The sequence below is a fragment of the Chelonoidis abingdonii genome, chromosome 3, assembly GCF_003597395.2.
Source record: "Chelonoidis abingdonii isolate Lonesome George chromosome 3, CheloAbing_2.0, whole genome shotgun sequence".
NCBI classification, from domain to species: Eukaryota; Metazoa; Chordata; order Testudines; family Testudinidae; genus Chelonoidis; species Chelonoidis abingdonii.
Genome location: NC_133771.1, coordinates 171,587,551 through 171,612,875, shown reverse-complemented (window position 1 = coordinate 171,612,875; position 25,325 = coordinate 171,587,551). Strand labels below are relative to the sequence as shown.

The following is a 25,325-nucleotide window of genomic DNA, read 5'->3' as shown; positions in this document are numbered from 1 at the left end:
CTGTGCAGCCTGGGAATACCGCAGTGTGAAGGGAGAGAGACATGGATCTCCATCCAAAAAGGCAATGGCTGGGGAGCAGAAAGCCAAGAATCCATGCTCTTGCTGCATCACTAAGGGGAAATACAGGTGCAGTGGTCCTGAACTGTGACAAGTGCATCTCAAAATAACATACACTGTTAACATGTTTGAAGCAATAGATTTATTGACAAGAGAAATCTACAGTGAAGAAAACAGAAAATAAAATACAACTAACATTTATCCACAGTATACATAGTAGTTTGATAACTATAAGTAAGATAGCAAACGTAGTTTTGGTAGGAGAGATTACCATAGTAAAGTAAATCATGTACAAAATCATTTCTTTTTCTATTGATAGACAGCCTGATTCTGCAAACAATAGTAATACAAAGTAGCCAAACCCCTTATTACGTAATTATTATTGTAGCGAATATAAATAAAAATCTAGATTTAAATGACAACAAATAAAAACTATGGGTTTACCACATGCAGTCCCTTTGATTTAAACAAGAGAACATGAGCACATTTTCCTTGTGCTTTTGCCTGGCCCAAAGCCTAAAGGCTACTCACCGTCTCTCCCTTTCTCAAATGCTACAGAACTGTTATTCACCGATACATTATTTATGGTATTTCAAAATAAGGGCCTGTTCCTGCAAGGTGCTGGGTGCCTCCTGCAAGGTACTGAGTGCCCTCAACTTCTGAAACCAGCTGGATTTAGGATGATCAGGCCCTCACAGGATTGGGTTCTGAGCATGTTTTCTTCTTTCTTCTCTAAACAGTGGGCTTGTTGTCTGGGCTTAAGCCTCTTCTACTTTTTGTACTCTGGTTTCAGTAACCGATATTGACTGGAATTTGGGTAGCTAGTGGGAAAACTATTGTACTGTGCCTTCATAATAAAAAAATGCTTTAACTTAATAAACTGGTAGTGGGGTGTATGTTTGTATGTGTCTGTTTTTCTCCTCTCTTACACTAATTATACAATCAGTAGAGCAGTCATTGGAATACTTGTGTGAAATCAATTTTTTTTAGCCTAACTTCACCTGCACATCTCTAAAAGAGATCCTGCAGAGTTCCTGGACCTTTTCTCTGATTGAACTCCATCCCCAAGGTAAGGTACCAATATGTACTTATCATTTTTCTAGACAAGGGAAAAAAGAAGCATATTCACTATCAAAGTTAACAGGACATTTTAACTATTCAGCAGAATACTACGCTTCCATGAGAAGTGAGAGAAAGGATTCAGAAATTGAACCTTGGAACCTGGAGTGTCAGCACAGTATATTAGGGGCTAACCATGGCTATGAATTAACTAAATTCTATATCATCCCATGCTGAAAAAGAGAGCATTGTCTTCTCTACAAAAATACATTTGGAGAAAGAAGTGACAGGTAATGAAGTTATTACTTCACTGCGTTTGTGGAGCTGTCTCTTACGCTAATAAAATCCACAGACATACTTTGTATGTAAGAAGGCTTATGGGAAGTGGCCTGTTGTGTTCAAAAAAATTAAACGAATGAGGGTTAAAAGAATGAGAGAGAGAGCTGAGTCAAACAGTGAGAGTGAATTGAAAGTACTCTTTTTAACCTTAATCTATGTTGAGAACTGTCAGCTGTTGAAAACTCTAGCATCTGCCATGATGGTCTGTATGTGTAGGTTTTGTTTATCCTAGGGTCAGAAATATTAAAAGAAAGAAAGATTAATCTGATAAAGGTATTGCCATTTCTAATCGAAGTGATGGGAAAATGTGGTATGGAGGTAAGAGGCAACACAGGGTGAGTTACTGTGAAGTGATGAACTATCTTGAAGCTGCAGCAATCAAATAGATAGCTCTCACATCTAAAAATTACTGTGGCATCTTTATTCATCAACAGTTTTGTGCAAGTGTCTCATGCTCAGCCCCCTCCACAAAGCGCAGAAGCACTCCAATTTATTTGGTGAAATTAAATCCTAACAGAAGGGACTGGTCTGAGGTTGCTGTTTCTCACTTACCAGAATTAAAGGACATTCATTTCCTGTGGCAACTCAGAAAGACAAATTTTTACAAGCTGGAATTTGCTAAGAAATTAAAAAGTACAAAAGAACACAAATACAGTCCTCCTTTCTTGTCTCAAATGCTGACCTCTTTGTTTTGTACCACAGTCATTTATAAAACGTGGCATATGTTTTTCCTCCCATCTCTGAGGATTCTCCTGTCCTCTGGTTCCGGCAAGTCTCAGACTTTCTGAAATGGGATTGGAAATATTTTGGCCCCGTCTATACTAGTACATAAACTATTTTCAATACTGGTTTAGGTAGACTTGGTGCTGCAAACCTCTGTCAGCAATGGTTCAATTCCTAGTATAGAGAAACCCCTTTGTGTGCATAACACCAGACATTAATGGGAGTTGCGTGCTCATTTGGAAACGACAGTAGACCCACATTATAAAAAATCATCAATAAAAAAGTTTTTTTCAGTTGAGAAGCGTAGTTGCAAATATTCCAGATTACATGAGGAGAAAAATACAGTCTCTCTCCAAGCATTCAGACAGCAAAAGTGCTATGAAAACAGAATCCACTGATGTTATTTGAAGAAATAAATTATAGCCCAGTCCTGCAAGGTATTGACCTCCTCCTCCCAGGAGGCGATTGAGCACTCTCGATTCACATTACACTTAATGGGAACCAGCGGTGCTCAGAACTTTGCAGGGGCACGCTCTAGTGAAAATGCACATGGGATATGGTGACCTGAATGAATTTTGTGTGATCAAAAATGTGTTCATCCTTAACCATCTATAATGTGGTTGTTTTGCAAAATATCCTCCCGTGTGCCCGTCTTTTTATCACAAGAGGTGTTTTTGGATCAGGAGTAAAATGCAATACATAGAATATTGTAAATATGTATAAATGGATTTGCCTACAAGCTAATATGTGAAAGTGCTACAGAATTGCACTTTTTCTTTCTTAACTTTGCAGAGTTATAACAAGCACAGAAAAGTTGAAGGATTTAAAGCAGTAATATCTGTATAAATGGCCCAATCCAGCTCCTCTGGGAGCCATTGATTGTAAAAGATGTTGTTCGGGCCCCAAGGGAGAAATTTCAACATTTGTAGATTCTTCCATGAGTTAGATTTCAAGGTTTACATGTTTCAGAGAAAATAATATTTATATTGTAGTTAACACATGTTACATAATTCTAATAAACACAGTTGCTGGATCTTATCCATGATTTTTCCATTAATTACTCTCTCTCTCTCTCTAAATGAAGTATTTTATAAAAGAGTCAGACAGTTTTCCTAATTCATTACATTTGCCAGAACTATAAAAAGATTTTTGATATTAAAAACTGCATTTCTAAAAGATCAAGTAGTGTGATACTACTTTATTATAGGTGTAGCATACAACATTTTATGGAAAACATTTACAGTCCCTGGAGGAAAGTTAATCAACATTATGCTTTGCATTTTCTCAAAAATCTTTATTGCTAGCTTTATAGCTTATCAGAAGTTCTTATACTGGATAGATACAGTATAGATAGATGTTTACACTATTTGCCCGGCTTTGGAATATGTTTGTCCAAACTTATCAAAGAGATCAATGGATGGTAACACGGTTTCGAAGTCCTAGAAAAAACAGAGAGGAAAAAGACAGTTAAGTTTGGGTATTTGTGTTTGTTTTTTTCACTTTCATTTTTTAGTATACTTAATAGGTCTGTAGATATTGTGCAGTTCCACTGGTCTTTCTTTCATTTTAATTTTCCTGTTACGCAAGGTAAAATTTAGGATGTAAGTTATGCACAAAAATATTTAAGACCTATGTTGAAGCTTACATATGACATTGTGAAACACGTCAACATGTACATTATAGATTGGGGAGAAAATTCTGGCTCAATAGACTTAATTAAAAATAAATATGTATTATAAACTGTACATAACTGTAAGTATTGTAAATTTGATTTCTCTGCCACACAGACTGAATGTTATAGCCTTTTGCAAATCACGATGCACTAAACGCATCCTCCTGTCTGGAAAACAGTTAAGCAAAAAATGCCTCAAATAAGATCCAGCAGGATTTTCTTAAAATATTTAAAATGTTCCCCATTTACAAAAAGTAAAATAGGGACGTTCAGTTAGTAAGTAGACAAGAACTGGTATAAAATAATGATCAAATATAGAAATAAGAAAAGAAATTAAAAAAACAACATCAATTGGCCATGGACCCACATATGGCAGAAAAGATACAGGATTGAATACTGCTTGCCTTACTCACATGAACAGTCATATTTTCTTTTAGGGGGATACTTGCATGAGTAAAGTGAACAAGATTTGGCACACCAAGTACAGGTGAATTTGTGGTGTAATGGTAGTGGTATAATGCAAATATAGTCCACAAACAACCAAGCCAAATGGCTTCAGGATTCCAAGTTATTTTGCCCAGTGCACACTAATTAACCTGACTGTGAGTAACCACAGTGCGTCTCATTGCACTAGAAAGTCCCAGACGTTGGAGTCAATGGGTTAAAGAGGTCATAACAAGAGGTGTGTTGGCCTCTTTTTCATGGGTCCTGAAAAAAAATGCTAGTATCATCAGCAAAACTAAAGCTTTGAATTGTATTAACATTTCACTCAGGGGAATCTTCTTTTTGGATGGAAGGATATCCAGGGCAGAGTCCAGAGAGAGACTCAAAGCGAAAAACTGAGCTGTTCAATACAATTCCATTTCGCAAAAACATTCCCAATGTTTTGTTTTCTTTCCAGTGAAGAACAAAAGCATATTTAGAAAGTTGTGAAACAGACGGGTCATTCTCTGGGTCGCTCTACTTTTGACTCCAACCCGGCACTGAGTACTATGCAGATCTATCCCTATGCTCATGTGGAACCCCATTGATTTCAGTGGCACCCCATACAAATGCAGATGTCTGCCCATTGGTTCTTTGGTGCAGGAACAGGGTCCTTATTTGCATACCAAATAACCAAAAGGTAACTTTTAATTTCTAACATCTGACATTTGGCAGCTTCCTGTGCCTGCAAACTCTCCGATGCAAAGTTCCCAAAATACCAAATTACACTTCTTTAGTCAAAAGAAAACATGTTCCCTTTCTGATTTGAAAGGTACCATTGTCCCTTGGCATCTTGCAAGATTTATTTCCAGAGAGATCTTCAGTGTCAGTGCAGGTGTCGAATGCCCCATGCTTCAACTTTTTTTTATTTTTGAAACAAAGTATTTGTAAAATAGATTTGTTTATTTTAATGCTTTTTTATATTATTATATTTTAATTTCCATTGTATTTTTGGTACCCCAAGCATTTTGGGGGTACAGGAGGGTCTGTAAAAACTATTCTTGTGATTAAAACAATTAATATTGCAATTACTAGCAGTGTAACTGCAAACAGATTGCCTTTCCTGAGACAAAGATAGTTGTACTTGATTTGCTGAGTTCACCATGCTGATATAATTGATGTAGGTGGATAGAAAACATATGACAAACGCAGAAAGGTGCTCTAGTTTCATAGAGACCAAACTGATAGTATCATTATCATTTATTTAGCACCTACATTATTCTAGAATTCAAGAATGGTGTTTATTGTTCTGTAGTTTTGATCAGGAAAAAATATTTTTAATGTTCATGTAGAAAAATCAATTACTCTTCATTTTAATTTTTAATAAATTGTAAAAGGTTAAAGAACAAACTAAAGGAAAAAGGGCTACTAGCAAACACCCACTCCTTTTAGCAGGAAAAATTGGGAATGGTGGTTGTGAACACTGAAGAAATTTTCATTTGGCAGAGCAGACAGCATTTGCTATTGAGATGCCTGGCCAAACAAAAACAATTGACTGCCAAAATTAGCTCCTTGGGACGATTTAGGAGCCTTTGAAGTGAACGGCTTTTTGAGCTGGAACTAAGCCCAGGTCTAGCTTCAAACCCAAGTCAAAATGACAAAGAGGAAATTTTCTGTGCTACTTACTCCCTCAGTGTAAGATTACTTTGGGTTGGCAGCTGTACTGTTTATCTTGTTATTTAAAGCTATTTCACTGGATACTCACTACTGAGTATTTAAACAACTGGCTCTGATCATGGCGACAGCAGTTAATATTTGACCACATCTAGGCAAGACCTCACAGTTTGATAGGGTAAATAAATTCACTGATGACTGTGCAGTTAGACCAATTAAAGATGTATATAAAATACACTGAATAAACAGACCATCATGTTTGCAACACAGGAAAAATGTGAACATATTTTTAGCAAAAAAGCTGAGTAATTTATTTACTTAAATATATAGAGCTTAATTATGACTCTGCTCTGCTGGTGTACCAAAAGGGAAGAAGGCATAGGAAACTGTGCCCCAGAGTATCCTGGCATGCTCTCGCTCTGGGTGTGTATGCTTATTGCCTCATATAGGGTGTTTCTATACTGCCTCATCATTTCTCTTCCTTTCCTCTTCTTTACTGCTACTTAGAGCAGCCTAGAGACTGGTTCTCTGACAGGGGATCATTGGAGTATAGTACATGTCTGGTCAAATCCCTTTCTGTCCCCACCAACACCTGCTGGGAGGGTGGGTAGCATACAGCTGACTTTATCTGATGTGGGGATTTTCCTGTTAGAGCACCCCTGTATCCTTCTGTGCCATTGGAGCAGCACAAACAGGAAGGCGTTGCACTTAGCTATGATTGCAAAATAATTCATGAAAACTCAGATAAGGTGAAGTGAATGCATCTTATTTTGAAGCTATAAATTACACTCAAGCTACTCTGTAAAGTCCCAATTGAAAGATACATTTTTATTCTAACATGGGGGAAGATGTCTTTTACATATTCACAAACTGTGCTTATTAAAAGATATTTCTCTTTAAATCAGTTGTTATATGCATTAGTGAATTTATTTAGTTGTTAGCCAACAGGTATATGCTGTATGTATTGCACCACATATTAATATATATTAAACATCGTGTTATATATAAATGTTAGCACAGACTTTATATTTGAATGGTATTCTGCTTACTCTTGTTCACTCACGGTAAGTATCCCATAACACACTGCAAAGCTGAAGTCAGCTTTGGTGCTAGCAAATACAAGATCTGTCAAAATCGAGATACATACGTTCGATGTCCTAGTACAGATACTTCCACGGGCAACTGCTTTGGAATATGGTATCCAAACAGAGACAAAGTACATAACAAAACAATAAGTTAAGGAATTGTTACAAACTGGTGGGTTGGATTTTAGTGACATAGACAGAGTTTTGTACCTTGTAAAACTATACTGTAAATTAGGGTGACTAGACAGCAAGTGTGAAAAATCGGGACAGGGTGAGGGGTAATAGGAGCCTATATAAGAAAATGACCCCAAAATCGGGACTGCCTCTATAAAATCGGGACATCTTGTCACCCTACTATAACTATAGCTTGTTTAAATGCATATTTCCAAAGCATACTTCTGTGTAAGATGAACATGCTGTGAGATAAGAATTACTTCCCAGGAGGGCATGCATGTTTTCTTTACGTATGGTACTGTTTTGTCTTTAGAAAATAAATTTGTCTGAGTTTGGTTATTTGGTCTCTTGAACATTTTTCAAAATGAACTACAAATGTATTCAATCCATTGGCTATACAATTAATCAACACAGTCAAAAGGCTCTCACAACAAAAACTCAATAGCAATATGTAAGCAGGGCCATTTTCCAGATGGCATACCTGTGATTGATTTTTTTCCAGCTGCATTTGCCATTTCCTATGCATTTCCTATAACAGGTGTAAGAGAATATAATGAAATAGAGGACTAGATCCTCCAGTCCAGTGTGGCCACTTTGCAACGTACTGTTGGTGGATTCTGAATATGGAGTCAGTGTGTCTATCCTGAGATGATTACCCCAGTTCAAGTGGATCCTTAAGTGACACAAATATAATGTACAGAATCCTACACCACCTCCCCTTCCAGCTGCCTATATAGGGGGCATGAATGGAGGAAAAGAGGTATGGTCCACACTATCTTTTAACTAGTCAATCCTTTGCTGTTTCAGCTATTTATGGCTGTTTTGCAGTTCGTATACATTGGTGTACCACTAGTCTGCACTAATGTACAGCTAGGAGAGGCCCTAAGGGGTAGTAAGGTACAAAGGTAAGCTTCATGAAACTTTTGCACCATATCCTTTTAAATTTGTACTCTGGTGCGCCTTGGCTGTAGCCAATGGGATCTGACCTGTGTTCTCTACAGATTGGCCAGGAAGCAGGATGAGATCAGCTCAAACCTGCTTTTTAAATCCTCAAACCAAATCAATAAATCACTTCTCATTTTCAAACATGTTGAACTCTGAATTATTTTACCGGAGGAAACGTAAGCTGCTGTAGTCAGACTGCTAGAGTTCAACAAGACTTGGGGACCTTTCAAATGCATTGACCTATTTGATTGTTATGTCTACTCCTCACCTATGGACAAAGGATTTAAAAAAGGGGCAGCATATAGTCAGCAAGCAAAGAACTGTCTCAGTGAGCAGACTCTCAAGATAGTTAAGACCAAAGCAGACTGTGAAGAACTTCAAAAAGATCTCACAAAACTAAGTGATTGGGCAACAATGTGGTTAAATGAAAAGTAATGCACATTGGAAAAAATAACCCCAACTATATATACAATATGATGGGGGCTAATTTACCTACAACTAATGAGGAAAGAGGTCTTGGCGTCATCGTGGATAGTTCTCTCAAAACATCCACGCAGAGTGCAGCGGCAGTCAAAAAAGCAAACAGCATGTTAGGAATCATTAAAAAAGAGAGAATAAGACGGAGAATATCTTATTGCCCTTATATAAATCCATGGTACGCCCACATCTTGAATACTCCATACAGATGTGGTCTCCTCATCTCAAAAAAGATATACTGGCATTAGAAAAGGTTCAGAGAAGGGCAACTAAAATGATTAGGTGTTTGGAACGGGTCCCATATGTGGAGAGACTAAAGAAACTAGGACTCTTCAGCTTGGAAAAAAGAGGAGACTAAGGGAGGATATGATAGAGGTATATAAAATCATGAGTTGTGTGTAGAAAGTAAATAAGGAAAAGTTATTTACTTGTTCCCATAATATAAGAACTAGGGGCCACCAAATGAAATTAATGGGCAGCAGGTTTTAAACAAATAAAAGGAAGTTCTTCTTCACACAGCGCACAGTCAGCCTGTGGAAGTCCTTGCCTGAGAAGGTTGTGAAGGCTAGGACTATAACAGTGTTTAAAAGAGAACTAGATAAATCCATGGAGGTTAAGCCTATTAATGGCTATTAGCCAGGAAGGGTAAGGAATGGTGTCCCTAGCATGTGTTTGTCAGAGGGTGGAGCTGGATGGCAGGAGAGAGATCACTTGATCATTACCTGTTAGGTTCACTCCCTCTGGGGCACCTGGCATTGGCCACTGTTGGCAGACAGGATACTGAACTGGATGGACCTTTGGTCTGACCCAGTATGACCATTCTTATATTCTTATGACTCCTGTGATTGCAATATGGACTTTGTAAAAAAAAAAAAATCTACAATTAATGCTCAAGTAGTTTAGATTGGGGATGTTGTTAATAAAAATCAATTCCAAAGAAATTTTACATCTGACTGAGGGCAATTGGTACTTCTGATCATTTTGATTCAGCAACACTTTATAAAATGGCTTCAAAATTAAAATTCAAGATTTTAATTACATCTAACATTCAAAACAGATGCTCCATTTTGCACACACAATTGACTGAACACAAGTAATAGAATTTACAAGCAATCCCCCCCCTCGAACAGAAATAATCTTTGCACATGTAAATTTTATCACTTGTGTGTGCAAACTATATGGACATTTGCAAAGCTATATGTGCACAAATGAGTACCCGTCAGAAGGCTGTTTGAAAATGGCCCCTTATGTTTCCAGCAAAAAAAATTAATAGTTTATTTCAACAATAACATGGAAAGTACAGTGCATAAATGTGCATATAACCAAAAAATGCCTTTCTGAGGTCTTATCAAGCAATGTGTGGTAGAAGTTGGAACTATAGTTAGGCATCAGCTTGAAGAAAGAAAGCCTATTACTTCAATCCAAAACAAAAGTAGGCAGAAAGCAGCACCTACCTACCTCCCAAACTTTTGGATGCTAAGGGCAGAGGGGACTATTATGATCATCTACTCTGACATCCTGCATAACACAGACCATAGAATTTCCCTCCATAATTCTGCATTAAGCCCGTAATTAACTATGAAGCTAATGGGCAGTTGCTGAACTTGGAACGTTATGGCTCGTGATGTGAACTTTGAATGTCCTTTGTCTATGGTGATAAAGTTCCATTTTTAAAGAGGTACCTAAATATAGATTGCCATGACGGACTGGAACAGCTCCACATACTTCTTCTCCAAAGGTTAATTGTCTAACCTCTGCAATAAACAACATTCTCCCTAGACTCGTGATCCACAGACCAAGGTTTCTTCTGAACCAACCTGGACAATCTACAAGACAGCCCAATACATTATCACCACTGCACAATGTCATTTGTGACAATATGCTCTGAGAAAAGGTAAACAAATCTATATGGGTCTCAGAAAAAAAACCTGACATCAAAATAAGTGCTGTGATGACATGTTCTATCCAATGCAAGACATGCAGTCATGACAGTCATATTTGGTACAAAAATGGCAACCAGAAGTAACAATATATGCTGTCATGAAAAAAATGTAATGTTTTATGCTACGTAAGGACACAGTTACCAAAATCCTCACTCTGTCCTTGGATTAGTGAGTACTGCTAGCAGGGGTATTCAACTCATCTCTGCTTAACGTTCTTTATAAGTAAATATCCTGGGACATATGTCATTTATTTTTAAAGAAGGATAAAATCAGGGATACTGTTTAAAATAATCATTGATATAGTATGATCCTTTCTATGTAATTCTAGGTGCCGTGTGTAAGTATATCCTTGATGTTAGTGCCTGTGATAGTAAAATTAGAGCTTTAAACTGAGCTGTCCTCACAAGCCCCATGACCTTTTAATAACCACAGAGATTTCTAACAAAGAAAGCAGATCAGAAGTGGGAATCTGTTATAAATATAAAATGTTGATCTAGCCAAATTCTTGCTTTGTAAATTTATCAGTACTGGTTAACAACATTTCCAACTAGTACAAGGGCTTGTGACATGACAAAATGAGTATAACAACCCATTCTGTCAATACAACACAAATGTCATTTCAAGTGCTCAAAACCCACTAAGCTACCCTAAAAAAGATTGATTTATCTGCTCCAATGTTTCTTTGGGGCAAACTTTTCTCACAACTGAAACCAATTAGTGGGCCTGGCACTTGTAGTGCAGAATGTAGGTCAGTGTCAAGTAATAAAAAAGTATTGACTTTTCTCTGTCTGTAAGCAGCATGAAAGGGGTGCCATGGCCTTGTCGTATATGAAAAGAGCTCCATTAATTTCACTTATTTCAACCAGGGCTGTCAAATACTAATGCTTCTATTGTACTTTTCACACAAAGTACATTGACACCAATCCTGGCCCCAGTGATACAGGTTTACAATATTTCAGCTAGTGAAAGGGGTCTGGACTATAATTTTTAATTCCCACCAGTACATTTAGACCCCTTAAGCAGCATTGCTCATGAGAGCTACTGAGAGATCTGAGCTGGGACATTAATAATGGCTACCCACTTCTCCTGGGTAGCAGGAACTATTTCTTGTGGATAGCCCCTTCAATTAATTAGCCAGGAAGTACAGGATGCAAATGCCTGACATAACAGTGTTTTTTTGTGGCTGGTGGGGACAGACTGCCAGTTGTGTTTCTGATGTGGGCTAATGTCCACAAACCAGAGAGACTATATGTGGGTTAATGTCCACAAACCTGTGACTTAAGACTATAAAGTTGAAAAGCTAATGTTTTAACCAATTGGGTCACTTAGCCCCTTAAAATAGGCTATAGGAAAAAAGGTATGTATTAGACATTGGCCTTCATTGTGTCCGTGGGTGGGTATTGACTCTCAGGGAGGCACGGTGCCTGTTGGAAGCTCCCTGCAGTGGGAGAACACCACTGAAATATTTAACAGTGCAGTGTGTGATCTCCTTGTTAGCTGTCTGATGCAGTGGAGAGGGGGAAAAGCCCATGGACATACCCCCACCCCTTTGGAATGGCTAATACTCTTAACAGTTCTTACCTTTCTATAGTCAGTTCACTCAGGTGAGTGCAAGGAATGAAATCACAACTAGCTTCTGCAAGAGAGTTCAAGTAAGGAAAGGACCCTTTACCCCCCATATCATGTACCAGCAGAGCAGCCAATCAAAATCCAGCCCATAATGTTGTGATATTGTTTCCCTCTATTCCTTGCAATGTCCATCCTTAACTGGCTGCTTGTCTGCACTTGGACTTAATGGAACTTCTTGACAAGCTCCAAATGTGATGTCTAGTTAAATCCCTAATTACCACTTGCAAACGCAAACAACACTGACAACAATAAACTCTCTGATTCAAAAAGACTGACTGAGTAATGTAGAGGGCAATTTTCAACTTACTTTATTGATTTTATAAGTGAAAATCTTACCCTTTGAATCAATGTGTCATTAGATCTTAAAATAAAAAGCAATATTGCCTAGCCATTACAAAAGCCAATTTTATATTCTTCTGTATGACACTTTCATCAGGCAACTTTTTTCTGCTTGTTAGTTTGCTCTTTTATTGACAGGAAGGATATGATAATATGTTGCATAAAATCAAGAAATTATTCTCACAGTAGGAAGTCTAGCAACACTATTTTAATAGCTTTCAAACAGAGGAAGCAAACATTAATTGCTGTTTACTTTACGCAACAAATATTTCATTATAATTATACTTAAATTTTACTAAGCCTTAAAACTGTCACTGGTTTACACACATTTCCTCTTGGGAGTTATAAATGAAAAAACCAAATGCAAGCAGGGCTTGCTAAAATTATGAAAGATTTCTAATTACTGCTGATGAATTTGAAAAAGGACTAATCTGATAATTACATAGGTCTAGATCCTTACTGCATGATCTGCCTAGTGTGAGGAGGCAGAGCATCTGGAAAAGCCCTGCAGGGGAGACTGTGACTCTGTCTCATGATCTCCCTGCTGCCCTAGGGAGGAAGTACCCTGCCAGATGTATACCTGCAACTGTTCTTCCCCCTAGCACAGCAATGCTGGCTGGTGTGTTGAAGATGGAGCCTTGGCTTTGCCCAGCCCCCACCCCATCCTGTCCAATGTACCTGCATAGGATGGGAGGGGAGACATAGCAGCTCTGTGGAGTGTACTTCCCTCCCCACGCTGCTAGCCATGGTACAGGTAGTCCACACTGGGGAATAAAAGGACATCCCCTTACTCTCGTACACAGCTGCAAGGGCCACGCAATGGCTTGATAGAAGAGAATGAAGTTTTAGGTAATGTGACTGCTTAAGTTTCTGTTTAATATTTCCAATTTTTTGGTAATGACAAACACTTCTCATAAAAACTGCGTATTTTACAGTAATTGTACACAGTGAGCATTTTAAGTGGGCCAATTCTGGATGTTCTTACTCAGTTTTTACTAAGGCAAGCCAGATGCCAGCTTCCATGAGAGTTTTGCCTGAGAAAGGACGGAGTGGAAACTGGGTAAGGACATCAAGACTTGGAACAATGGGATTATTTCCCCTCTAAAATTAGCCTGGGATATGACAATAGTAGAGTACTTTTCTTTTTGGCTTGTGCAATCTCAGCAGTAATAATGATCTGTCCTTCAAATTTGGCCCTCATCACACCTGCAACCCCACTGCATTCATTGGAGTTGCTCAAGTAAGTGTAAGTAAGATCAGAATTCAGCCCTATAATTTGAACTTGGTTAAAAAGTCTATTGCTGATGTGGAAGCCAGGTTAGAATTCAGCTCTTTCTCCCTATCTGTATTGGCTCTGCAATGTCGTAAAAAGAAACAAAACCTTATTTTTTATTAATTCAGCTGTAACTCTGAATACACACAGGAAACAGAGCTATGGAAGAGAAAATTGGCACTTTTACATAGTCACTTTTCAGGGTGGGACTCCCCTTTTTGGCAAATTCCGATCTCAGCCTCAGTTTTAAAAAGTGTAATATTCTTCACAGACTAGTCTGCAAAAGCAAACATTATAGTGTATACTGTATTATACTTTCATACACATTATTAAAATAATCTGTGGAAACTGCACTATCCAAATTTTTGTTCTGCCTATGTCTGAACAGGCCCAATATCTATATTTGAACCAAAATTGCCAAAGATGATATTCTATTTTCTGAACGAATGTGGTCTTTTTTACAAGTAAATTAAATTAAGAAAGCAATGTGAATTTCTTCACAAGCTATTTCATACTTGGATACCCTTCAACTTTACTGAATCTGGGCTAAAAAACAAACATGCAGGTGAAATAGTTTGATTGGTATTCAGAATCCCAAGAGTTACTTATTTGCTATTGTCATTCAAATCACGATTTATTGCAGGCCACGTTCAAAAAGCATTTTTTAAAAGGGGAGTAGACATTTAGTAGCTTCATCTTAATTTATCTAAGGTGTATAAATGACATTTGTCAAAAATGAAAACACACTGATGAGTAATAAATAAACCTTTTATGAGGATATTAATCTAAGTGAGGTGGAACTATGCCTAACATTACAATCCTGTGTACATATAAAAATACTGTCTTTAAAAGCTTTTGATGAAAAGTGAGGGGGTGGGAATGTAAATAGAGACCTTGCATCCTTATACTAATTCTTTGGCCTGATGATCGCTCACTTTCCAACTGCTGGCAATAGGATATGTACTAGAAAATAATGCATTTAGGCATGAGTATCTTGATTTATAACATTTATATGCTGCTCTTCCATTGTCTACTATGCTCAACTCTAGCATTCTCTTTCCAGAACCAACTGTGGTCTGCCAAGACCAGCCCAGCACCATGTTTAACTTGCTGGACTAAAGCCAAAAAACACTTTTAACCTGCCCTGATCAAGTTGCATCTATCTTAAATTGACAGAATCATGTCAGCAGGAACTAAGGTGGAATACATTCTGAATTGACAATGCCAGACCACTTTTCACTTTATCAGTAAAAGTCAGAACCACATGAAACAATGATCAGGTTAATCTGAAGTGGTATCTGATGCTTAGAAGTGATTCCAGTTTGGCATTTTTTACGCTGTTCTGGATCAGGTTTCTGGAAGTGAGCTGTGATTTAGTTATTTTTTTAGGTAGGTAAATCAGAGTTAGTTTTGAATCCAACAGGTTGTATGTAACTGGCTTAATTCTAGTGGGTTGGAGGTGGTTCTAATTTGTTTGTTCTTAATTGGTTTTTACACATGAGAAGGCGTTTTGAATTAATTCCAGTAGGCTGACTGTTTTCAGCAACTCAGATGGTTACGGGTAGTTCAGGCTTGGCTTCCTCACGTTAGAAATAGTGGTGGTTTGATGTAGTATGGTTTTGACTTGGTTCAGTTTAGATGAGTGTAAAGGCATGTCTACACAAACACTGAGTGCATGAGGGGAGTGTAAATCTACAGCACTCCAGTGTGCCATGTGCTAACTGTCCATGTGGACCCTGCTGCTGTGCACTTAAAGTCTCCTAATATGGTTTGTGTACATAACGTGCACTAGAGAACTTCTAGTATGCAGCAGCAGGATCAACATGGATGGTTAGTCTGTAGATCAGTGGCTCTCAAACTTTTTAACTGGTGACCCCTTTCACACAGCAAGTCTCTGAGTGTGACCCCCCGCTATAAATTAAAATCACTTTTTTATATATTTAACACCATTATAAATGCTGGAGGCACAGCAGGCTTTGGGGTGGAGGCTGACAGCTTGCAATCCCCACATATAATAACCTGGCGACCCCCCATGTAATAACCTCACGACCCCCAGAGGGATTCTGACCCCCAGTTTGAGAACCCCTTATGTAGATTAACAACTCAGCTTGTCGTGCACTAATTGTTTGTCTAAAAAAGCTCTGAGTTAAGAAAACACAGTTACAGACATTTCTAGTTTTGTGTGATTGATTAGACTTCAAAATTAATTGGAAAAAACACAAAATATTCCTAAATCAGTAACAGAATAAATATTTTGTATTTATTTTGCAGAATTTGCATGTGTGAATGCTCATGTGCAAAGCAATGCATAGTACAATATTTCTGAGAGCAGAGAAAAACGTACTGAACAGGAGGGATGAGGCATAAGAAGATGCACTCTAACTCCTTTTCCAGCCTTAGTAATGACTCTTTATTCAGAATAGTTAAAATGTTTGCAATTATCATGCAATGAAGTGAACCAATTACATTATTTAAAGTCTTCTGCCTGTTTTAGTATTATCTTTCATCTTCTTCTTTGTCACAATCTGTGAATTTAAGATGCTTTAGAACATTTTGAGCCACACAATATTAGCTGGTGCATTTTTTCTTTTTCAAATCTCAGCCAATACAACTCTTGTCACAACTTAGAGAGGTGTTATGAGCCTCGCATGTTGCTATGGGTAAATATCCTTCACTGGATGTCTCAATACAACCACTAAGTGGTCAAGGGTATATCTTAACTTTTCTGTTATATTAAAGAGCGAGTATTGGATCAGTGTTCTTGTGTTTTAGGACAGTACCACCATAAAGTCAGGGAGTTAGATTACATTTCACCCTCTACAGCATGTATCTGATATGTCTGAAAATCTTTTTCAGCTGAGAGGCTATCCTGAACTAACTGAAACAAGATCGTGTAATGGTAACACAGATGGGAGAGGAGGCAGCCATCAGTAGATCAGCAACCACTACTCAAATAAAAATTTCCTTTTTGAGAGATTTTCTCCTTTTCATATAATTACATTTATCTTCCATTTCTGGTTTGATGATTTTTCTAAACACAGAAAAAACCTGATAATACCCTTTGAGCCTGAATCCATTGTTATTCTTTCAGTGTTTGCAAGAAGTTTCTGGAAATCTGTCAGAGATTATGGATTAAGGGCAAAGTGTTTAACTGTAGGTAGGTAAAGGCTGGAATACTGAGCAAAGTAAATGTTTTTCTATAACTCCTCCATGTCCAGTTTTATCTCATTTCTAAATGACCAATCCATTCTCTGCAATTTTATCTCTTCTCCCTTCCCACTTGTGCATACACAAAAAATGGAATTAGTGTCTCCCGGAAGGAGATTTGAAGTATACCTAATTGGTTTTAAAGCAGAGGAGAAAGGCTGGCCATAACTCTGGTTTTATCCCAGATTTTAAAGGTAGTAGTTTCACTGCAAGATAAGACCTTTTCTGAGGCAGTTTTTGCTGCCTGGGAAGGAAAATTACAATCCTTTTGTTCTCCTTTGTTACAATACTTGTGTTTATCCCCAGTTTATTACAAAACTAGTGTTATTAATTTGGTCTGCACAGCAGTATCCTCTAAGATACTAGGTGGTGCGTTATGGGGTAAGTATTTCTGTCTCTCTCTCTCTTTTAATTTCATCTAAATAAATGAGGATGTGGAAGTTAGCAATTCTCCTAGTAGTTTTGAAAAGGATCTCTATGGGGAAAATTAGAAACACAAAAATAATTTATGGAAGTAGTGCCAATTTGGCCACTGTGATTTTCCCCATGCACAATATTATTACTTTTTGCTGACTCAGTAGACCTCTTTTGTGTGTATGTGTTTTTTGTTGAATTTTCAGCAAGAGAATATAGTTTGACTCCTAGAGTTAATCCAACTGTGAGTTAAATTGACACCTAGATATTTCATGCAACATTGTTTAGCCACCAAAATCAAAATGTATCTTGTAAGTGAAGATAATCTGCATAACATGGGGAGACTTCAGTCATCAGGATTGTTATCGAGGTGAAGAGTCATCAACATGCTATTGTCCGACTAAAGTTGGATTTTATAAATCACTATGCTGCTTTTAGTCCATATATCTTTGGCCTAAGTGTTCGCACAAATTGATCTATTCAGTTTAGACATACGAGGATGTCCCTGTTCTGTTATCTCTATGAAAAGGAAGAGTTTATATATCGAAGGGGTTTATATAAAAGTCATGTTCAATCTATGACCAAATCCTGTCTTCCTGGCCCACTTTCCCAATGACCCTTCTCATGAAGTGGCACTTAACCTGACTTTCATTGCATCTGGGAAAAGAAGACTATTAGGCACAACCCTCAATCCGTGCTTCAGTTCTTCTGCCAGTAATTTTCTCCTCTTTATGAGATAATCTATTCCTATATCAAGATGGGGGTGTTCTCTGTACCTCACTGTTCACATAACTTGTTCCTCTTCTTCAAAATCATGGATGCAAACTGATTAAATCACTCAGTTGGGCAGTGGCCACTGGGTATGGGGGGGTGGAGGGTAGGGAGAGGTTGGGATAGAAGAGATCTAACCAATAGCCACTGAGAAGTTCTTATTTTTCCCCATATATGACTAAAGCGTTATGTTATTTAATATATTTCCAAAGTGGCTACTTTAGTACTCCATCCTTTTATTTTTTAAATAAAAATAATAGTTGAAATACTCTATTCCATTATATCATACAATTATATTAGTAGTAATAATGCATAGTATGCACTACTACTGCTGATGTTATGACATAATGTAAATATAAAAATACTATAATATGGAAAATATATAAAATAAAATTTGAATCAAAACTCCAACACAATTTCAAAATTCCAACAGGAAAATTTTCTGAAAGTGACATTTTTTGGAAGTTCCATTTTGCAAGTAATTTATAAATTATTTGCTTTTGCTCTAATTTGAAATCTCAAAAATTCTAGTGAAACAGATATATTGGGTTTCAACCAGCTCTAGCCATGAGATATCTTGTCTGCCTTTTAGAATAGTGCGCCACAGTAGTCCTGAAAATTTTTTGCTGGATGAAAACTCATCAGACATCCTAAACAAGCTATTTAGTCCTCGGGACCTCTATCTTACAAATATATTTTATATTGTGTGTGTGTGTGTGTGTGTGTGTAATATCTAAATATCATAATAGTTTTAAGCATACGTTTATGTGTGCCCAACTGATACACACAAATACCCTCTGTGGCAATCACAGTAGGTATTTTCACATGCATATGGTCAGATAGGCATCTAACTGGCCATTTGCATGCACAAAGACTGCGTATACTTGAGTATTTGTGTGCATAAGGTACATAAACAAACTCAGCTGGCTGTTATTTATTTGGTATCAGTCTTCCCTTACTCATAAATCTTTTAGGCCATGTTGGCATGGTTCCAGCTATTTTTTACCCTGTTTTCTCTCTCTATATATATGTATGTTTAGGAAGAACCAGCAGTAGGTGGCATTTAGGGACTAATGAAGCTAAATCTCATCAATAATGCACAACTGCGTGGCTGAAGTACTGCATTGTACAGTACTATCTGCTGCCCCCAGGGAATTTCTGATGAAGGTGCAACACACAGGCTACAGGGAGCAGAGGGAAAAGGCACAGAACAGGGAATGCATATGTCATAAACAGATAGTAGAAGTTAATAAAACAGAAGGACTTTATATCTCTTTTAACTGTAAAGGGTTAACAAGTTCAGTAAGCCTGGCTGTCACCTGACCAGAGGACCAATCAGGAGACAGGATACTTTCAAATCTTGAGGGATGGAAGTTTCCGTGTGTGCTGTTAGAATTTGGTGGTGGTTCTCTCTGGGTTCTGAGAGTGACCAGACGTGCAACCAGGTTTCTCTCCAATCTCTCCGATACAGGCTCTTATAAGTTCAGAACAGTGAGTACTAGGTAGATAAGGTGAGTTAGACTCATCTTTGTTTTCTTTATTTGCAAATGTGCATTTGGCTGGAAGGAGTTCAATTGTGTATTTGGCTGGAGAGTTTCCAATTTGTATTGTTGCTGAAGAATTTTAATTTGTACTTGAGAGATATACCTTCGGCTGGGAGGTAATCCAGTGTCTATAGCTGAACAACCTGTACCTAATCCATCAAAGTTACAAGAAATTTTTACAGTTTTTCTCTCTTTAATTAAGAACTTTTCTTGTTTAAGCAACCTGATTGCTTCTTTTATTCTGGTGAGACCCCGAGGACTGGTTGGATTTCACCAGACTTGGGTGGGGAAAAGAGAGAAGGGGGAGAGAAAGGTAATTCTCTCTGTTTGGATTACTTCTCTCTAGGGAAGAGAGTCTGGAGGGGGAGAGAGAGAGGGTAAGCGTTAAATTTTCTCTTTCTGAATCATGAGTGTGATCACAGTATCTTCCAGGCAAACCCAGGGAGGGAAAGCCTGGCGAGGGCCCGGTGGGGAAGCGTTTATTTCCTTGTGGTAGCTCCAGAGGATCTGGGTCTTGGGGTTCCCCGGGCAAGGTTTTGGGGGGACCAGAGTGTACCAGGCACTGGAATTCCTGGTTGGTGGCAGCACTACAAGTACTAAGCTGGTAACTGCGCTTAGAGGAATTCATGCAGGTACCCCATCTTTTGGACGCTAAGGTTCAGGGTGGGGAATTATACCATGACAGCATACTTCTGTGGGGCTAATTCAGAATATAGGATTCCTTGCACATGCTGCCAGCAGCCAGAGTTCTTCTCTGGAGCCTCTGACCCAGAGTGCTGGGGACAGTTCTGATATGGTTTACATAGTTTCTGATTCTGGTGATGGGTGTTAGGTAGAGAAGGCAAGGGTCTGAGAATGGATTTTTCTGTATCAGGAGGGGTATGTTGGGTAGTTAAGAATTCAGAGATAGAGACGTGGTTCTGAACTATGGAGAGATTAGGTAGGAGGAGGAGGTGTTAGGAGATAGGGATGTTTGTGTGCATGCATGTGTTTATGAGTAGGTGGGGATTGTGGGGAGCTAAGGAGATTTGAATAGAGTGCAGAGGGGAATGGAGTCATCTAATGAAGGAAGGTGTGAGTGAATTGGAGTGTGTATGTATCAGAGGGGAAACAGTTGAAGGAAATGGTAGGGTAAGAGCTAGATTTGAAAGGAAGAGGTAGAGACTAGGAGAGAACATGAAGGTATAAGATTCCTCATGTGATCTGCCCATGTCAGTAAAACAGAAACCACTTCTTCTAGGCCAAAAACTTGTTATTCCTATTCCTTTCCTTCATTTTCATACTATAAACTATATTTCCTGTATGAGTGTCCTATTTCCTTTTGCTTATCATTAGTGATTATTTATTCATTCATTCCCACATGTAAATCCAGCAGCTTTTTCTTGTATGTCAAATATCAGTATTCAACCATGTCTAAAGAAAAATGACAAAGAATAACAGATCCGCATCACTGGTCATTTACCCATTTAGCATAAATTCATTTTGGCAATTGATATGAATCTAATTCTATCAAATTGCAACTGATTATATATTGGTTGATAGGCCCAATTTTAGAGACAGTAAGGAAAGATGCTGTAACTGGAGTTATTTGAGATTTCTATCCCTGTGAGACTCCGCTTCGGAATTCTCCCTCCCCCTTTGATTGGAGATTTTTGGTAGCAGTACCTGTTCAGCCAATGCATGTGTTCCACACATCCTCAGGCTCCAAACTGAGGCTAAGTGGGGCTGCGCAGGTGAATTGCCCTTAGATCCTTCTCCACCAGAAAGACACAGGAGATTCCGAAGCACAGGGGACAAAGGTTCGGTAGTGGAGCACCAACAGGGGGACACACCTTGAAGACCTCCAGTTACTGCACCAGGTGAGTAACTCCTCCTCCTTCTTTGAGAAGTGTCTCCACTTCAGGGTGCTCCACTTCAAGTGACTCCCAAACAGTACCCCCATTAAAGAGATGGGCGGTTTGGAGAAGAGTCCAATATAGAAGAAAGAACTGCATTGGATAGAATTGCATGTGATCTTGCTGCAGGTACAAAGGTGTAATGATTAGAAAAAATAGGATCAGATGACCAAGTTGCTACTCTACAGATGTCTGCTACTGGTATATTGTTAAGTAAGAGTATAGACATAGACAGTGCTCTTGTAGAATGTGCTTTCACTCTCGAAGGGGATTCAATATGAGTTCTGTTATAATTTATCTTAATAAAGGAGATCCATTTTGATAACCTCTGTCTCAAAATTACCAAACTCTTGTTTCTAAGCAGGAAGAACTTGAAATGCTAGTAAATAAACACAACTATGATATAGTAGGCATAACAGAGACCTGGTGGAATAATACATGATTGTAATATTGGTATAGAGGGGTACAGCTTGCTCAGGAAGGAGTGACAGGGAAAAAAGGGAGGAGGTGTTGCCTTATATGTTAAAAATGTATACACTTGAACTGAGATTGAGAAGTCTCTGCGTAAGGATAAAAAGGGTAAAAAACAAGAGTGATGTCATGGTAGGGGTCTACTACAGGCCACCTAACCAGGAAGAAGAGGTGGATGAGGCTTTTTTTAAACAGTTAACAAAATCATCCAGAGCATAGGACTTGGTGGTGATGGGGGACTTCAACTACCCAGACATCTGTTGGAAAATAAAACAGCAGAGCACAGATTATCCAATAAGTTCTTGAATGTATTGGAGACAACCTTTTATTTCAGAAGGTGGAGAAAGCTACTACGAGAGAGGCTGTTCTAGATTTGATTTTGACAAATAGAGAGGAACTGGTTGAGAATTTGAAAGTGGAAGGCAGCTTGGGTGAAAGTGATCATGAAATGATAGAGTTCATGATTTTAAAGAATGGTAGAAGGGAGAATAGCAAAATAAGAAAATGGACTTCAAGAAGGCAGACTTTAGCAAACTCAAGGAGTTGGTAGATAAGATCCCATCCCAAGCAAGTCTAAGGGGAAAAACAATTGAAGACAGTTGGCAGTCTATCCCACTACATAGGAAAGATAGGAAATATGGCAAGAGACCACCCTGGCTTAACCAGGAGATCTTTAATGATCTAAAAATCAGAAAAGAGTCCTACAAAAAGTGGAAACTAGGTCAAATTACAAAGGATGAATATAAACAAATAACACAAGTATGTAGGGACAAAATTAGAAAGGCCAAGGCACAAAATGAGATCAAACTACCTAGAGACATAAAGGGTAACAAGAAAACATTCTACAAATACATTAGAAGCAGAGGTAAGTTCAAAGACATGGTAGGCCCATTACTCAGTGAGGAGGAGGTGGGGAATAATAACAGAAAATGTGGAAATGGCAGAGGTGCTTAATGACTTCTTTGTTTTGGTTTTTACCAAGAAGGTTGGTGGTGATTGCACGTCTAACATAGTGAATGCCAGTGAAAATGAGGTAGGATCAGAAGAGGCTAAAATGGGGAAGAACAAGTTAGATGGACAAATTAGATGTCTTCAAGTCACCAGGGCTTGATGAAATGCATCCTAGAATACTCAAGGAGTTGACTCAGGAGATATCTGAGCCATTAACGATTATCTTTGAGAAGTCATGGAAGATGGGAGAGATTCCAGAAGACTGGAAAAGGGCAAATATAGTGCTCATCTATAAAAAGGAAAATAAAGACAACCCGGGGAATTACAGGCCAGTCAGGTTAACTTCTGTATCTGGAAAAATAATGGAGCAAATAATTCAGCCATCAGTTTGCAAACAACTAGAAGAAATAAAGTGGTAAGTAACAGCCAGTATGGATTTGTCAAAAACAAACCGTGTCAAACCAACCTGATAGCTGTCTTTGACAGGGTAACAAGCCTTGTGGATGGGGGGAAGTGGTAGATGTAGTATATCTTTTGATACTGTCCCGCATGACCTTCTCATAAATAAACTAGGGAAATGCAGCCTAGATGGAGCTACTATAAGGTGGGTGAAAAACTGGTTGGAAAACTGTTCCCAGAGAGTAGTTATCAGTGGTTCACAGTCATGCTGGAAGGGCATAATGAGTGGGATCTCAGGGGGATCAGTACTGGGTAAGGTTCTGTTCAATAGCTTCATCAATGATTTACATAATGGCATACAGAGTACATTTATAAAGTTTGTGGATGATACCAAGCTGGGAGGAGTTGCAAGTGGTTTGGAGGATAGGATTAAAATTCAAAATGATCTGGACAAACTGGAGAAATGGTCTGAAGTAAATAGGATGAAATTCAATAAGAACAAATGCAAAGTACTCCATTTAGGAAGGAACAATCAATTGTACACATACAAAATGGGAAATGACTGCCTAGGAAGGAGAAATGCGGAAAGGGATCTGGGGGACATAGTGGAACAAAAGCTAAATATGAGTCAACAGTGTAACGTTATTGCAAAAAAAGCACATATCATTCTGGGATGTAGTAACAGGAGTATTGTAAGGAAGACACGAGAAGTAATTCTTCAGCTCTACTCCACTCTGATTAGGCCTGAACTGGAGTATTGTATCCAGTTCTGTGCGCCACATTTCAGGAAAGATGTGGACAAATTGGAGAAAGTCCAGAGATGAGCCACAAAAATGATTAAAGGTCTAGAAAACATGACCTATGAGGGAAGATTGAAAAAACTGGGTTTCTTTAGTCTGGAAAAGAAAAGACCAAGAGGAGACATAACAGTTTTCAAGTATGTAAAAGGTTGTTACAAGAAGGAGGAAACTTTTTTTTTAACCTCTGAGGATAGCAATGAGCTTAAATTTCAGCAAGGGAGGTTTAGGTTGGACAACTAGGATTTTGAATATGGCTTCTTGACTAGTCTGGTGCTGTTTTGGGAGAAAAATAGGAGTTGAATGGTTTGATTCATACGAAAAATGAATGTATTAATATGAAACACCTTAGGCAAAAAAATTTGGATATGCCTGTAGCATTTCTCTCTGGGGAATATCATAAATGGAGGGTCTGCCATTAAGGCCCCCAGTTCTCCCATCCTTTGCTACCACCTAGATATTCTAATAAAGAACATGTAACTAGTGGTTCAAAAGCATGTTTCATAATGCAATTAAGTACTAGGTTCAAGGCTCAGCTCAGCTCAGTGTAGGGACTCTGATTAGTGGGGAGAGAGTCGATAAACGTATTAGGAATCTTGCCATAGTGGGATGAGCAAAAAGTGAAAACGCTCCTATGGGTGTATCAAAAGCTGTTGTTGCTGCTAAGTGAACCATAATGGAATTCAAGGAAAAGAGATGATTTTTCATAATTCTCCTGGGAAGAGGAGAGTGAGTTGGTGAAATCTGGCTGTTACACCAAAGATAACATTGTTTCCATTTCGGAAGGTATTTCTTGTCAGTTCTTGTCTACTATTTAATAAGATGTCTTGTACTTCTTAAAAATGGGTTATCTCTATTCCTGAGAACCACTGAGGAACTATGTTGGAGCCTCAGGCCTGGTCCACACTATGCGTTTAAATCGAATTTAGCAGCGTTAAACTGATTTAACCCTGCACCCGTCCACACAATGAGGCCCTTTATATCGATATAAAGGGCTGTTTAAACCGGTTTCTGTACTCCTCCCCAATGAGAGGAGTAGCGCTGAAATCAGTATTGCCATGTCG

At 38.3% G+C, this 25,325-nt stretch overlaps 1 protein-coding gene across 2 annotated transcripts in view; it reads right to left on the bottom strand.

The window, feature by feature from the left end:
• Positions 1 to 1,002: 1,002 nt before the first annotated feature.
• SPATA17 (spermatogenesis associated 17) overlaps positions 1,003 to 25,325 on the bottom strand; it is a 175,159-nt gene continuing 150,836 nt past the window's right edge. For both annotated transcript variants that reach the window (XM_032786263.2, XM_032786264.1), the window contains exon 10: positions 1,003 to 3,617. In XM_032786263.2, the coding sequence (XP_032642154.2) occupies positions 3,537 to 3,617 (81 nt within the window). In that variant the 3' untranslated portion in view covers positions 1,003 to 3,536. The remainder of the gene's footprint in view (positions 3,618 to 25,325) is intronic.